The sequence below is a fragment of the Xenopus laevis genome, chromosome 5L (genome assembly GCF_017654675.1).
Source record: "Xenopus laevis strain J_2021 chromosome 5L, Xenopus_laevis_v10.1, whole genome shotgun sequence".
NCBI classification, from domain to species: domain Eukaryota; kingdom Metazoa; phylum Chordata; class Amphibia; order Anura; family Pipidae; genus Xenopus; species Xenopus laevis.
The window spans coordinates 12,915,734-12,933,157 of record NC_054379.1 but is presented as its reverse complement, the minus strand read 5'-3'; the positions used below and the strand labels follow the sequence as shown (position 1 = coordinate 12,933,157).

The 17,424-nt window shown below is 40.4% G+C and overlaps 1 protein-coding gene across 2 annotated transcripts in view; it reads right to left on the bottom strand.

Annotated features, from left to right (window-relative positions):
- Positions 1-17,424, bottom strand: part of kcnk2.L (potassium channel, two pore domain subfamily K, member 2 L homeolog) — a 74,951-nt gene that overhangs the window by 37,251 nt on the left and 20,276 nt on the right. For both annotated transcript variants that reach the window (XM_018262591.2, XM_041562541.1), the window contains exon 3: positions 10,277-10,394. In XM_018262591.2, coding sequence (XP_018118080.1) covers positions 10,277-10,394 — 118 coding nt within the window. The remainder of the gene's footprint in view (positions 1-10,276; positions 10,395-17,424) is intronic.

The following is a 17,424-nucleotide window of genomic DNA, read 5'->3' as shown; positions in this document are numbered from 1 at the left end:
AGGGATCTTCGGGGAGACTATCAGAATGTCCAAGAACAACTTCAAGACATTCGGATGTCCACTGCTGCCTCGCCTCCTTCCTCTTCAGGACAGTCGGATTCGGGAACTGCAGCTGCTAGTGCATCACATGGGGAACCCAAGGTAGCGATGCCCGACAAGTTTTCTGGCGATCCTAAGACTTTTAGAACTTTTATTAATGGTTGTCGCCTCCTCTTTACCCTCAAGCCCCACTCTCATGCCACAGATCAAATCCGAGTGGGGGTTATGATTTCCCTTTTGCAAGGGCAACCACAAGCCTGGGCTCATCGTTTGTTGGAACAGAATAGCCCTCTTCTTGCCTCCACTGATTCCTTTATCCAGGCGTTATCCAAGATCTATGAGGATCCTCATAAAGTAGAGACTGCTGAAGCGGCTATCAGTAATTTACGTCAACTCCGTAGACCTGTGGAAGAATACGTGACGGACTTTCGTTGTTGGGCACCAGACACCTTGTGGAATGACAGGGCCCTCCGGCATCAGTTTCGCAAGGGTTTGTCCGATCAACTCAGGGATGAGTTGGCTAGAGTGGGTCTTCCTGGTTCTTTGGAAGAGTTGATTCTTCTTGCCATCCAGATTGACAGAAGATTAAGGGAGAGACGTCAGGAAAGAGGGTCCAGTATGCCAAGTCAGGCATGGGGCCATGAATGGGTGCTTCCTACAGCTCCTCCTCCAGTCTTGTTTCTCCTTCTTCTGATGGCGAGCCCATGCAAATCGGGTGGTACGCAAGACCCTGTCCACGGAGGAAAGACTGCGGCGAAGACGGCTAAATTTATGTCTATACTGCGGTCTTTCTGGACATTTGTTAAGGAATTGCCCCACTCGACACAATGGTAATTTCCTCTCACAGCAATCTTCTAATACTCCCTTGGTTCCCTCTCTCCAGTCTTATGTTCTTCTACGTCTCTCTTTGCAGTGGAACCAAAGAAAGATTGAGGTGGATGCCGTAATCGACTCCGGAGCTTGTGGGTGCTTCATAAACCAAGACTTCGCGAGTCAATACAAGATTCCTTTTATTTCCAAGGCCCAGCCAATACCTGTTAAAATGGCTGATGGTAATTTTGTTTCTTCTGGTTCTGTTTCGCAAGAAACCCCATATATTTTTGCTTCTTCTTTAAGAGGTCACTCTGAGTTAATAAAGTTTGATGTGATGGAAAACCTTCTTTTTCCCGTAATTCTTGGCATTCCCTGGTTGAGGGGTCATAATCCAACTATTTACTGGCAGGCTGGAACAGTTTTCTTCAACTCGGATTACTGTCGTTTGAATTGTTTTCCTCCAAAGATGCTTGGTGCAACCATTTCCGATGATGAACTTCTCCAATTTGTCCCACAAGTCTACCATGAATTCGCTGATGTCTTTAACAAGAAAGCGGCTGACTCACTTCCTCCCCATAGGAGTTATGATTGCCCGATCGATCTTCTCCCTGGCGCATCCATCCCTTTTGGAAGAATATATCCTTTATCTGAGCCTGAGTTAGCTACTTTGAAGGACTATATTGATGAGAATCTGGCTAAAGGCTTCATACGTCATTCTTCCTCTCCTGCCGGTGCAGGTATTTTTTTGTCGAGAAAAAAGACCACTCCCTAAGACCCTGCATTGACTTTCGTGAACTCAACAAGGTGACAATTAAGAATCGTTACCCGTTGCCGCTCATTTCTGATCTGTTTCAAAGACTTGGTCGTGCTACAGTTTTTTCTAAGTTAGACTTGAGGGGTGCTTACAATCTGATTCGAATACGTGAAGGGGACGAATGGAAGACTGCCTTTCGTTCCCGATATGGTCATTTTGAATACACCGTCATGCCCTTTGGCCTTTGTAACGCTCCTGCCACGTTTCAATATTTTATCAACGATATTTTTCATGACTTACTGGATCAATTTGTCATCGTATACCTGGATGATATTCTTGTTTTCTCCAATTCTTTAGAAGATCATCGTTCTCATGTGAGTGAGGTTCTGCTTCGTCTTAGGAAACATCTTCTCTACGCCAAAGCTTCTAAGTGTGAGTTTGAGAGATCTCACATTGAATTTCTAGGATTCCGAATTTCTAGTCAAGGTTTCAAGATGGACACTAAGAAAGTTGAGGCGATTATTAACTGGCCACCCCCGAATGACCGAAAAGGGGTTCAACATTTTGTGGGATTCGCAAATTTTTATAGAAGGTTTATCAATAAATTCTCTTCCATCATCAAACCTCTCACAGATCTTACAAGTTGTAAAATTAAATTTTCCTGGTCCCCAATTGCTCAACAAGCCTTTGAACTTCTTAAAAGACTTTTTATTTCTGCTCCCATTTTAGTCCATTCCGATGTTTCCAAACCTTTCGTTCTTGAAGTGGATGCCTCTGAGGTAGCTATTGGAGCAATTCTTTCACAGCGAGCTGGCCCCAAAGACAACTTACATCCGGTAGCGTTCTTCTCTAAGAAGTTAACTCCTACTGAAAGGAACTATGATGTTGGAGATCGTGAGTTGTTGGCGATTAAAGGTGCTTTGGTAGAGTGGCGTCATTTATTGGAAGGAGCTGTCCATCCTTTTATCATTTTCACTGACCATAAGAATTTGGAATACTTAAGATCTGCAAAGCGTTTAAATCCTCGTCAAGCTAGATGGGCACTCTTTTTCTCTCGTTTCCAATTTCATATAACTTACAAACCTGGGGCCAAAAATGCAAAGGCTGATGCCCTGTCCAGAGTTTTTCCGGTGGAGAAGGTGTCCATGGTTCCTGATACAATTCTTCAGTCTGGACATTTTTACTTCTGCAGTCTTCTTTTATTGATCGTCTAAAGAAGGTTCCTCAAGCTCCAACAGATTATCCTGGTGTTGAAGATATTTTTGCTCAAGATGATTTACTTTTGAGGAACAATAAGTTGGTGGTTCCACCAAATCTTCGGGTGGAGGCCTTGAGAATAGTTCACGATCATCCTTTAGCTGGGCACACTGGTATTCGAAAGACCTTAGAATTGGCCAGACGTCTTTTTTGGTGGCCCTCGTTAATAAAAGAATGCACTGCTTATGTGCGATCGTGTGAGTCCTGTGCTAGATCCAAGTCTTCTTGCAACAAACCTGTGGGTCTTCTCCGTCCCTTACCCCTTCCTGAGAGACCTTGGAGTTCTATTTCCATGGATTTTATCGTTGAACTGCCTCCATCCAATGGGTGCAATACTATTTTTGTGGTTGTCGATCGCCTTACCAAGATGGCACATTTTATCCCTCTTCCCCGGCTCCCCTCTGCTGCCATGACTGCGGATGTGTTCATTAAAGAAATAGTTAAATTACATGGTCTTCCTAAAGAAATTATTTCTGATCGCGGTACCCAATTCACATCTAGGTTTTGGACTGTGTTGTGTAAATCCCTTGGTATCTCTTTGTCTCGTTCTTCAGCCTATCACCCACAGACCAATGGGCAGACCGAGAGGACTATCAGACGCTGGAGCAATACATTCGTACTTTTTCTTCCTATTTGCAGGACAATTGGGTGTGACTTCTTCCATGTGCTGAGTTCTGTTATAATAATTCTATGCACTCTTCTACTGGCCAGACTCCTTTCTTTTCTAATCTGGGTTTTCATCCTATCATGTTTCCAGATGTCCTTTCTGAGGTGACCCTTCCTGCATTACAAGATCGTTTGGAGTTTCTTAAACAAAATACGTCTTTTTTGAAGGAACAGATAAGTAAGGCTCAACAAAATTTCAAAACTTTCGCAGACAGAAAACGAGGGAAGGATCCTGAATTCAAGAGTGGTGACAAGGTTTGGCTCTCTTCTTTGAATCTTCGGCTCGCTACTCCTTCCAAGAAGTTGGCTCCAAAGTTTCTGGGTCCATTCGTTATCAAGAGGGTCATTAATCCTGTGTCCTTTGAATTAGAACTTCCTGACTCTCTTAAAGTATATCCTGTGTTTCATGCTGCTCTGCTTAAAAAATTTGTGCCTAACATCTTTCCAGGTCGTGTGTCTCCACCTCCTCCAGTTATCTCTTGTCAAGGCGAGGCTGAGTTTGAAGTGGAAAAGATTTTGGACTCCAGTGTTCGTGGCAGAAGGTTGCAGTACCTCGTCAAGTGGAAAGGTTTTCCAAATGAAGAGAACTCCTGGGAACCAAAGAACAATGTTCATGCTCCGAGGTTAACCACAGCCTTTCATAGGAAATATCCTGACAAGCCTGCTTTTGACGTCCTGAGGCCGCCCCTCAGGGGGGGCAATGTAAGGTACCTTTGGTCGCAGCTCAGTCTTCTCGTGGGCGCAGGCGCAGGGGTGTGCAGGGTTCTGCGCATCCTTGGCGTCTGTTTCCGGCGCCCGCGTCTTTGCGCGGGCGCGCGTCCGTTCATTCGGGCGCGCGCGCGTCGCGACGGTCGCGGGCGCGCTAAAGTTGACGCACAGCGTCCTGACGCTGCGTCCTTACGTTTGGCGCCAATCTGTCCCTATTTATCCTCGTCGAAAAAAGCAAACAGCGCTTGGTGATTATTTTCCTTGCTCCTGAACCTTTGCTGTTGTACCTCTCTTTGAACTTGATTCCTGGATTTTGACCTTGGCCCGTTTCTGACCACCGCTTGACTTCTGCCTGCCTATCGACCCTGCTTGTTTTGACTACCGCTTGTACTCCGCCTGCCTTCTGACCTCGGCCTGTTTCTGGTTTGCTTGAACTCCGCCTGCCCTTCGATCTCTGCCTGTCTACGGATTCTTCTCTACTCTAACACGGCCTGCTACCACCACCTGTGAGCTCCTGCTGTACACTAAAGCAGTTTTAACTGCTAAGCTCTTCTCCAGTGGCTCCTACCCTCCTGGCACTCCTGACAGCCTCAGAATTTAAAAAATGTAGACTAAAGCTGGCCACACATGGCAAGGTCACTAAACAAATGGATCTGGGTCTGATTTAACCACCCACATACTGGCCGAATAGGTCTGATCTGGGTGTTGGCCCGGGGATCAACAATCAGATAATACAGAGGAGCTTACTTCTGGATGAGGACCACATCAACATGCCAATGAGCTTCTTTTTGGTTGGAAAAGCAAACCTGCTCAAATAATATCTAGCTATTTAGTGGCCATATACCCATTGGGCAGATACGTCAGTAGACCCCATACATGGCCGGTGTACAAGTCACCTTTTGGGTAGGTGAATCCCCTTGTAGTTTAGGTAGTGCCCTGTGAAAGTTAAAATGAGCATTGTAACTATTCACATAAAAATGTATTTTTTTATATATCACTGACACCCATTTTCATAAGGTGCGCATATCACTAATATAAAGCAATGCATTTAATCAAAAATATGTTAATATAGTGTTACATAACCTTAAAGTTTCTATTTGAGGATGCAGTCTCCTAGATATCATTATATATTAGCTTATCCAGGGCAAACCAATAGTAAAAAATTCCAAGCTCTGCAGTGGCTGAATCAATTTACCGGTTTACTGCTCTCTGACCACTGATAATTTCACTTCTCATAAGCAAATTTATAATTAAAGTAGATATAAAAAGCTTTGATTTGACCAGAACCTGCTTAGCAGGCACAATACTGTCTCAAACCTCCCATTTTATCAATTTGTTTTGCCACAGAAATGAAGATGCCAAATGACGGAAGGAAAAATCTGCACGGATATTTTTAATTTGTCCAGGAGCCATAGTTCATATGTAAATTGAATTCCAATCACCGTTAAAGAGTTCTGAATGTTTGATTAATCAAGCCCTATTTGTAAGGGGAGGTCATCTGTAGCAAATTCCAATCCTCCATCAAGAGGGAGAGATATCAGGGAAAATTAGAACTTAAAGAATAATTAGGAGGTTTTATGGGAGAGAAAGGACATGACTTTAAGAGGCACATTTATCAAGGGTCGAATTTCAAATTCATGTGAGTTTTTTAAACTCCGATAAATTCTAAATTTATTATTAAAATGTAATTTTTAAAAGTCAGACGAATTGAATTGACTCGAAAACTCGAATTAGAAATCGAATTAGATATAAATTAACAAAACTCGAATAAAGTTTTTATAATTTTAATGTCAGGAGGACTGCTAACATCATCAAATTGATCCCTGGATCTCTCCCATTGACTTATACAGTAATTCAACAGGTTTTAGGTTTCAAATAGTCAAATTTGAGTTCTTAAAAGGCCAGAGTATCATAAATCTTGAAATTCTAATTCGAATTAAAACTCAAATTGAGTTTGGATAATTCACAATTCGAAGAGTTTTGACCAAAAAAAAATTTGAAAATTGGAATTCGAATTTAAATTTTCACTTTGACCCTTAATAAATTTGCCCCTAAATGTGTAAATACTGGAAACAACACAGTTCCAAAAAGACACCAGGATTATTATCGGGTGCCATTTAAAAAAGACAAATAGACAAATTCATTTTATTATTATAGAGAAAAAGGTAAGTCTATGGGAGATGGCCTTCCCATGATTCGGAGCTTTCCGTATAACAGATCCCATACCCATAGTATTTAAAAATATTTGAAATGGAAGCTAAATTAAGTCCAGGTAGTCCAATTTTTAAATTCAAGGCTTCAAGATTTTTTTAGTTGCTGAATCTCTAGAATTTTAGTATTTTACATCTAAAAACTTAAATCTGAAAATAATCATAAAAAGTACTTGTGGACTTCTTGCATCTAAGTTTAATGACCTTTTGTTCTTTCATTTCATACAAGTATTCAATTCTTACTCAGGCTCCCTGAAGGCACTTCATTACTCATACAGATCTTAGTACTGGATAAAATATTGATTGGGTAAATGTTTCACACTGGTTCAAGAATGAATAAAATATTTCATGAACATGAGAGCAGAGTGTATAACAAGGGAAAGGATATGTCTTAGATCAGCAGAGCCTACAGTTTTGTGAGGTCAAAAAAGAAAAAAGAAAGAAAGGCTGTTATATTTGCAGGTCAAATTGCATGCCTTCCTTCTAGCAGCTTTAGGCTGCCATTTTTGCACAAAGCCTGGAAACCACTGAACCATCTTGCAGATATTTATACAGATACACGTTTCAGGGTTCTGCTGGGTAATTAAGATAAGTTTTCCATTTCAATGGAATTCAATTCAATGAAAAACATTCTGTACTTTGTACATAGGGGTTGCTGATCTACTATAAACTTTGGAAGGGGTTTACCATTTTGGATAGGTGGGAAGTGTCACTCCACGTGTGACCTTGTATGGAACAAATTTCATATATCCAGCTTGGCACTCAATAGATGGACTTTCCTGCTTATTTCAACCCTTTCCTTTAAGGCCTCTAAGCCTTTAAGACACAGTCGTGTTATTGTGGAGTTCATTTGACAGTGGAGGAGTCAGCAATTGATCTTTAAGCTGATACAGAGTTTTCAGTTTCTTTGATTTTCATTTCTCTGTAGGTCAGCTCTTGAGGACCATGTCATCAATAAAGCTGCCTCTGCAGACTTCTTGCCACCCACGTAAAAATATATGTTTTTAGAAGCTGACAATAACTTTAAAGGTTCCAGCTGGACAATACCAATAGCAGTTGTTACTGTAACTCATCTTGCAAAGCCAAGTGAAATCGTCTTGAGAACCAAACCATTATTTATGAGCAAAATAATTCCCAGATGGCCAACTAAACCTACAGCAAATCAAATGTGGACTATCTAGTAATGGTTTGCACAAGTCCTACTGGGCCCAAAAATCAATATTATACTCTATAAATATCCCATAATGACCAGGATATTTTGCAATTATATTGTATCATGGTTCCCTAATGTAGAGGCAGATCTGTTTTTCCCACCAAGACTGAGAGAAAGGAAGGACCTGTGAACTCTTTCCTACAAACCTAGAGGAAGGTCCTGTGAAACACTCGCTACGACAGCTATGTATCACCAGATACCTCAGACTAGGACTGGTGCTGAAGAAAAATAAACCCCTGGCAATGAAGAAACACAGATAAAAACATGACATAAATCAGGAATATCCAACCTGCAGGTCTCTTAATTTTTCTACAACTCCTAGTAGCCCCAACCTTAGTATTCCTGAAAATATCAAACAATTGTGACACCATACAATATGTGCTTTTAACTACTTTCTATTTTTTGCCCCCAGGCCCTACTGTTCCACGCTTGACAAATTATCGTATGCTTGTGATTTCATATATATGTGCACATATAACCTATGACACCATAAACCTACGCAAGACACTTTTATTTTTATGTATACACAATTACCGACTTGTTCAGACCTCCCCACCGCACATCTTATTAACCACAAAGAGAATGTTGACTTTGTTGTACATGAAAGCAAGTGCAATACGATATCTCTTTTGAGCAGATGAATCCAGGTATAAACAAGTCTTCAGTACAGACTGGCTAGAGACTGCTCCACATTATTCCACAAGGCAAATCATTAGGCTTTATTATGTCTGCAGAGAAAGAAAGTGAGGAGACCTCTTCGGCTTCTCCGTTGACATTTACAATGCTCATTCCGGCTCATTACACCACTGAAACAACTTCGCAAATCATTTCCACTGCCGCTCACGTTCAGTCTTTACTGCTTCTCGCACACAATAAGGATTGTATCAAATTAGCAGATTAAGTGCGCTCACATTCTGAAGGACTAGATCAAGCGTGACAGATCCGTTGTTCATTAGCTCTGTCAGTCTTGACACTACTATGGTCTGTGAGCAATTGTCAACCAGTGGAAAGATTCTAAATCTGTTTATTGTTCGTTATAGCTCCCACTGTCCTCAAAGGTTTCAGGTGGGACTCCTATCATTATACAATGCATCTATGCATCTGATTATGTGGGAAATTGCAATGGAAATATCTACATTAGCAAGTCGCCTGGCATTGTTTAGTGTAGCACGAAATACATTTCCCAACAAAAGCCATGTGACATTGGCAGTGAAGGAATATTGAACTCCCAGCATCAGCCTGGGAATTTTCAATCACCTGGCGCTGGAGATAAACCTATTAGGGATCCATAAGACTGTTGGGTCTAAGGCTGACATCACAGAATGGTGCAAACACATAAAACCAAAACTAAGGGGGTTATTTACTAAACTCCGAATGCAAAAATTTGTGCTTTTTTTTTGTTTTTATAAAATCGGACTTTTAAAAAAATCAAGAATTTTTCGGAATTTATTCAACCCAGAGGATGGAGAAGTCCAAATCTCAGACCTGTCGAGGTTGCATATAAGTCAACGGGAGAATTCCTAATGATTTTTTGATGTTTTCTGGCAAAAATCTGAGTTTTCGGGTGAAAAATCCTCAAAAATCGTGAAAAACGGATAAAAAATCAGATTTTTTTCCCTCAAAGCAAATTTTCTGGAAAATGTAATTATTAATAAGCGTTAAAAATCCGAGTGGATTTGATTTCAGTTTGTAGCAGAAAATATTGAGATAAATTCTGACTTTGATAAATAACCCCCTAAAACTATCTGCACTACCTGACATTCCCCCACACGAATAATAGGAGAAACACAGGTACAGGAGAGGGGGAGGCAGGAGGAGGTGTGAACCTTTGTGGCTGGCCCCGTGGAGTTGGTGGAGGGGAGTTCAGGGGTCGCATGGGAGGTATGTGTGGGCCCCTGTTGTAGCAGCCCCAATGGGCCCAGATCCCCCCTAGTTTGACACTGCAGATAACCTTAACCACAAAATCACTCTCCAAACTATTTCAATCCTCCACTGAGAATGCTTCATATATATTATAGCAAGACCACAATTTCTTCAAGACTATTAGGTCGCGCTAGACTAAAATGAAAATAGGATTTCAATTGTAACGGGAAACCAGGAAATTAGGCCTCTCATATATTATATAAAATAAATGACTCTAGGGTGAAATATGGTAACATATTATTTTTGTTTTAGAATAAATATCACCAGTCCACATAGAGGCTACCAAACAGCCAATCACAGGCCTCATTCGGCATCCCCGGGGACTTTTTTTATGCTTGTGTTGCTCCCCAAGTTTTTATTACATTTGAATGGGACCCCTGTTCTAAGTCAATGTGGCATTACCCTGTAGACTTCGACAGAGCTTTGACTTGACAAACCATAAGATACATCTTGGGATCTCACTCTGACACTCTGAGCTCTTGCACTTTCCCACGGACATAGTAAATAACTCCTTATAACTTTCTGCGAAGCCTGAGACATCAATCAGAGATAGCTGTGGCTACACCAGAGCTAAATGCAAGGCAACCCCTACTTACATACCAGGTTCAAGACATTATCTGCCCATTGTTCACTTTTTCAGCCATCACAAGCCAAGCCATTTTAATTCCATAAAAAACAAAGCAAATGTCCTACCTATAGTAGTAATAACGGTGCCAGCGAAGAAAAAAGAGCTTCCCAAATCCCAGTGGCTGTTCTGATGGGAGGTATTTCCTATAGGTATGATCCCCGCATTAATAGCTGCCATAAGTTGCTGTAGGATTAGAAAGAAATGATGAGAACAGTTAAGTCTTGAGGACCGTTAGCATTCCCAAAGCTCTACTCATGGCAAAATACAAACACATAGGGCTTAGTGGGTAATGTAATAAAATGGTATAAGTTTGCCCAGGTCTTGTAAGCTTTAGCAACCAATGAGATTTTCTTTTTAAACAGCTGACCAGTAAATGCTATCTGCTGATTGGTTGCTATGAGTTACTAGTCAAGTTATACAGTTGTCAGAATGTCGTGGGTACAGAATTTCAATTGGGCACCTCTATAACTGCTTTACCCAGCCATCTAGCATGTATAATACAACTTTACTCATTTCCCACTGCCCTTACCAGAATTATTCCAGCAGCTGAGACCCTGATCTAGGAAAGTCCATTGGTTCCATTTTTAATTTCCATTGGTTCCATATTTAACCCTTAGTAAACAAGTTCTGCAATCACTACGGGCTGGGACGTGATATTTTCAGTTGAAATACAATATGCACTCATCCAGAAAATAATGTCATCTGATGATAGCTCCTGATTTGGAGGAAAAAATGCATTATTCAAAGCAATTTTCCTTCAGAGGCCTCTATGTATTATCCTCGGTTCCAGAGGGAGCAATAAGCAGAACTTAAATTTCCTTTGCATAACTATACGGCACCAAAAAAGCCTGAGAATGGAAAACCCTAGATCTTATAACGACACCTTCATTTAACAGTTCAACTGAAATATTTTGTTATTATACAGCAGCCATGACAAGGCTTGTATGGTTTCATCTGCCCTTTATACACAGCTCATTTGTGGATTCCACCAGAATGAATGGAACAGTATACAGAACAATGTTTTCTCTAGAATAGTGAAGGAACTTGCCTTATGCTAAATGGCAGCAGGTTATTATATAGTATTGCTATCCTTCCTCAGGATATGGGATGTGGTTAATTCTGAGTTTGATAGAATTGCAAGGCTGATTTAATAAAGCAAGCGCCGGTGGAAAGTGTTGAAGGGGAAGCAAAATTAACTGTACATTGATGGTATTCACAGATGTACCACTGTCCATACATGCTGCTTTGTAACTTGTGGCTAGTGCCAATGCACCCCTTTGGCCTGTTTGGAGAAATTTAGCATTTTGTGTTTGTAAACGAACCCTACTCTTCTGTAATGTTTTTATGATGTATGGGAGAAAACTTAAAGTGAAGTAGGCCCTATTTAGTACCTTGATGAAAGCAATCTAAGCAACAGTGTCCTTGGTCTTTTTTTTTATAATTTTATGGGGGTGATTTATGATGTGGAAGGCAAGAAATGTAACAGGTGTATTCCGTCATGTTTCGGCACCTTGCGCTCTACCCTCAATAACAAAGAATTTGCCTCAGGTCTCTGAACCGTCAGGAAAGTCTCTAATTCTATGACCATGCGGGTGGTCTATGGGTACCCTGCCTTGCTAACAAGGTAAAGTGTGGTTGTGTTCCCCTCTCATCTCCCCCCAAAATAAGTGACTTTTTTCCCCTTATCCAGTTGATCTGCCTTCAGAGTGATGTTACTTACATTTTTTTGTGGTTTCCCTGGGTAAGAAGGTAAGTTAACCCATTACAAGTAGAGTTGGGTGCCGAGTGCATGTTGGACTGCCAGTCAATGAGTCTAAGTCGGCACAGGTCTTCCTGACCAGACTGAACTCAGGAGCACAAGTTAGGAAGCCCTGCGGGGGGAGGTCATATCGGGCTGCTGTGATTTGCACCTTCCATAAGTCAAGCATGAAGGAGCAATAAGGTATATGCGTTTTCCCCCTTAGCGCTCTGACACTTATGCCAATTAATGATTTAAATTAAATGATTCCTAAAGTGTAACACATCTACATTAATTCTTTACAGTTTTAGTTCCTTGAAGTATTTTTCTCACTACTTGCCTCCCTAAACACTGGCCTGGCACTGAATTAAATAATTTAACACTTTATAAAAATGACGACCAATTGCAAACCTTGTTATAGTATAACTCCATTATTTCTATCATTTTAAAAGTTAATCGTAAGGTGAACTTAACCTTTCATAGGGAGAGTGAAATGGGCACCTAATCAGGATTTTGTAAAATGACGTAGTGACAGTAACACAAGACTATGGGAAAATAATTAGGGCTGATAACTATTGGATGGGTTGAATCATAAGCAGTTGATGATCCTGCAGGCTTCCAGTGCCCTCTGCATTTCATCACCTTGTCTCCGATGCCCCTTGTGATGCATTAGAGCAAATAATGGTATCTGAACAATATCACAGCATCCAAATGCCATCTACCAAGAATCACTGGCTCCTAGTTACCCTTGCATTACATCACATCCAGGACCTTCAATACAATAAGACCTAAATTCTCACATATTTACAACGTATGGCACCCAGTGAGGAAAAAATTCAGTCTATAAATAAAGGATATTTTATTAGGATATATTAGTCTAAACATCAACAATATCCAACCTCAGTCCCCAAAGGCCTTTTAACAACCTTCATTAACCCGGAGAAGAGAGTAGAATGGAAGAATGTTGACCTTGGACTCTTAAAGCGTGTCCTCATCCCTGGAACTTGCAGTTGCTATTCCTATGTATATTTTTTTTAAAAAAGCACTTGTTATTGACATATATTTGATGGGACGCCATGAATGCAAATAGACAGGCTCAAGGTCAACACTGAAAAATTGTCAGGGGAACATTGCCATTCAACTACTGCAGAGGGGACACAGGTTCATTCTTGTGAATGTATTTATATCTAGATTAGGTCCATGTATTTCTTAGGATGACCTTAAAAGCTCACAGTTGTTTAATCTTTATATAATCATTTCATTTAGATGTGACCACTGATCTACAAGTCTTTGAAAGGATTCCCTGGAGAGTAAAGGACCTTTAGGGCTATTCCACACGGGGAGATAGCCACGCGTTTGCGGTTGCGGCGACAAAGCGCCGCGCTAGGCTTTTTCAGGCGACTGTTGAAAAGCGCATCGCCTCGTGTGGTTAGCACAGGCGTTTTTACATAGGCGCCCATACAAAACTGTCGCCTGCGCCGGTCGCGGCGACTGGCGCGGCGCTTTGTCGCCGCGACCGCAAACGCGTGGCTATCTCCCCGTGTGGACTAGCCCTAAGACTAAACTATGATGTCAAGAAGAAACATGGTAGAAACATGGAATTAGAACCATAAATAACCACACTCTAATTAAAAATCTTCTGTTTATCTTGGATCCACAAAGGTAATGGCTCACAGAGTGGCTGTGTTCTTCCCTGCCTGTGCCACAAAAATCTAATAAAGACACCAATATGGGCAATTTTCTCTTGATTCTTATCCAAAACACAAAAAAGCATGATGGAGAAGGAAGCTGTTCATACAGTGTAAAACTCCTTAGCATTATGATGACAATTTTTTAACACAATAGTGGAATTATGTTCACCAGATGGTATGTTCTACCATCTCTGGTATCTTACAGAGAAAATAAATCTTCACAATTATATATGGCTTAACACATTATGCCATGTCAGGAATTACCTGGAACCATCACAACTCTCTTTCACTTAACAACCATCCCTCATAGGGCCAAGAAAATTCCACCTTATAAAAAGTGTCATAAATTCACATTCAAAGTCAAAACAAGCTATAACTAAAGTACTAAAGCCTAAAAAGTTTTCTGGCTAGAAATGCTGTATTTTATTTGCAGAACATACTGTACTAGTCAAAGGATTGGAATTCCTATAATAGTAATGACCCAGGCCTTCAAAGCTGTCCCCAGAAGCTCCCTAACGTGTATCCTGGTAGACTATGTTTGTATATCAGTGGCATTGTATGTGTGTGCAGTGCATTGTGCACTGGGCAGCTGTTTGAGAAGCTTGAGAGAGAATGAAATTCTATGTATACAGATTCTCCCTTGAGCCCCCTGAATTGGATGGATTCTGTTCTCAAGCTATCCTTGGTCACTGGTACCCTGGCCTTGAGGCAGAACCACCTGATTGGCTATAAGAGCAGTTCTTTGTTTTTCTGTGCTGTGAAGAAATATCTCTGAGCTCTCTCACCAGTGACTCCCTTTTGCACCTGTACGCTCTCGTGTCATACATTCCCAATTCTATAAAACCCTGTGATTACTTTGTTCAGGGTTCTGACTCTTTGTGAGTTCAGAATCCACTTGTGTCAAATAAACTTTATCTTTTACATCAAGTGATCTCAGATAACTGAATATCCCCTACAGGGGTAAACAGAAATCATTACAAACATGAAGTTAATGTTATAGGATTGATCATGAATCGATTCTGATGCAAAGTGCACTGGTTTCTACTCTGCCATGTAATGTGAATAATTCCTAATTAGCCGTGTACTATCAATTTAATATTATATTTATAGTCTGTATATTATGAGCCTATCCCTAAGCTCAGGTAAGTGACAGCAGCCCAGAGTGTGCTCTGAATTAGAGTTTAGTATCACAATAGCCTTTGATATTATGTCTGTCCAAAAAATCATCCAAGTCATTCTTAAAGTCATTAACTGAATCAGCATCACAACATCACCCGGCAGTGCATTCCATTCACTGTCCTCACTATAAAGAACCCCCTACGTTGCTTCAAATGAAAGTTCTTTTCTTCTAGTCTGAAGGGGAGGCCTCTGGTACGGTGATCCACTTTATGGGTAAAAAGGTCCCCTGCTATTTGTCTATAATGTCCTCTAATGTACTTGTAAAGTGTAATCATGTCCCCTCGCAAGCACCTTTTTTCCAGAGAAAACAACCCCAACCTTGACAGTCTCCCCTCATAATTTAACTCTTCCCTCCCTCTAAGCAGTTTAGTTGCACTTAGTCTCTGCACTCTCTCCAGCTCATTTATATCCCTCTTAAGGACTGGAGTCCAAAACTGCGCTGCATACTCCAGATGAGGCCTCACCAGGGACCTATAAAGAGACATAATTATGTTTTCATCCCTTTTAATGCCCTTTTTTATGCAAGACTGCCCAGAATTAGACAATGTATTATCTACAAAAACCCCAAGATCCTTCTTATTTAAGGAAACTCCCAACACGCTGCCATTTAGTGTATAACTTGCATTTATATTATTTTTGCCAAAGTGCATAACCTGCATTTATCAACATTGAACCTAATTTTCCAGTTTGCTGCCCAGTTTTCCAGTTTAGACAAATCACTCTGCAAAGGGCAGCATCCTGCATGGAACCTATAGTTCTGCACAATTTAGTATCATCAGCAAAAATAGAAACAGTACTTTCAATGCCCACCTCCAGGTCATTAATAAACAAGTTGAAAAAGCAAGGGACCTAGTACAGAGCCCTGCGGTACTCCACTAACAACACTGGTCCAATTAGAAAATGTTCCATTTACCACCACTCTTTGTAATCTATCTTTTAGCCAGTTCTCTATCCAGATACAAATACTATGTTCCGGGCCAACATTCCATAATTTAACCAGTAACCTTTTGTGTGGCACTGTATCAAATGCTTTAGCAAAGTCTAAGTAAATCACATCCACTGCCATCCCAGAATCGAGGTTTCTACTTACCTTCTCCTAAAAAGAAATTAAGTTAGTCTGGCAAGATCTATTACGCATAAAACCATGCTGGCATAAACTCATAGTATTATGATTTGCTATGAAGTCCAGTATCTTATCCTTTATTAACCCTTCAAAAAGCTTTCCTACCACAGATGTCAGACTAACTGGCCTATAGTTTTGAATAGAGGCACCACATTAGCAATTTGCCAGTCTCTCTGCACTATGCCAGATCTCAATGAATCTTGAAAAATTAAGTAAAGAGGTTTGGCAATCACAGAGCTAAGCTCGCTAAGTACTCTGGGATGAATACCACCTAGCCCCGGACCTTTGTTAATCTTAACATGTTCTAGTCTCTTTTGAATTTCCTCATGTGTGAACCATGCATCATTAGTTGTATTACTAGAATTGGGACTATTAAGAAGGAAACCTTCATTTACTGGTTCCTCATTTGTGTAGACAGATGAAAAATATGAGTTCAGAATCTGCGCTTTTATTTTGTTTTCATCAACCAGCTGACCCCCCCTCTGATAGTAAGGGTCCCACCCCTTCCTGCTTCATTTTTTTACTATTAACATATTTATAGTAATTTAATGGATTTTTGGATTTTAGATTTTTTTAATTGCGTGCTGCAATATCCTTTTCTATATCAATTTAAGCTTGCCTTATAGCTTCTTTGCATGATTTATTGGCCTCCTTGTATCTTATAAATGATTAGGCTGTCCTAGTTAACTTGAAAGCCTTAAAAGCACGTCTTTTCTTACCCACCTCAACATTATTGTTTTAGCCTTCCCTATGGCATCAAGGGGTGTAATCAAGAGGCGTCAAGAAACACTTTATACCTACATCTTTTCACTATAATTTATTGGACTCAAGAGACAGTTTATATAAGTATAAAGCAAGGAATTGGCTATAATGTTATTGAATGGGACAGCCATTCATATTTAACCTTACCCATAAATTCTAATGTGAAACTGACTCTTCAAGTGGCCAAAGATTTCTCAAACTGGTATCATAGTTGCTTGGATTTAGTAACTATTGAATTAATTATCTAGTACCTCAGTGTTACTAGTAAGTGTAACAAGCCAAATCAAAAAAATACTCACGGTCTTCCAAAGCCATAATTGGTCAATATAGTCTCTCTATAAATAACCCTGTAGTTAATATAGAATCAAACCCTGCAGGTATACAATTGTTTTATTACCAGGATAATTCTCTGGGTTTTTAAATCCCAACAATAAACTGCAAAAACGTAAAGCACAGCAGATAGCATTTTTGCTATATCTTAACTGTAAGAGTGGGGGCAGTTGTTAAAGGATCCACAGAAAGGTGATCGGTGTAGAATAGAAAGAAATAAGACCATCAGCAGCAGAATTACATTGTAGAAAAGCAGAGATTGTAAAGATATTCGCCGAGAACATTGCATTACTCAAACAGCAGGATTGGATTCAGCTGGTGATTTCTTTTATTATGAATATGCCATGAAAGTCAACAATGGAGCGTGTTAGGCAGATAGGAGAAGTAGTT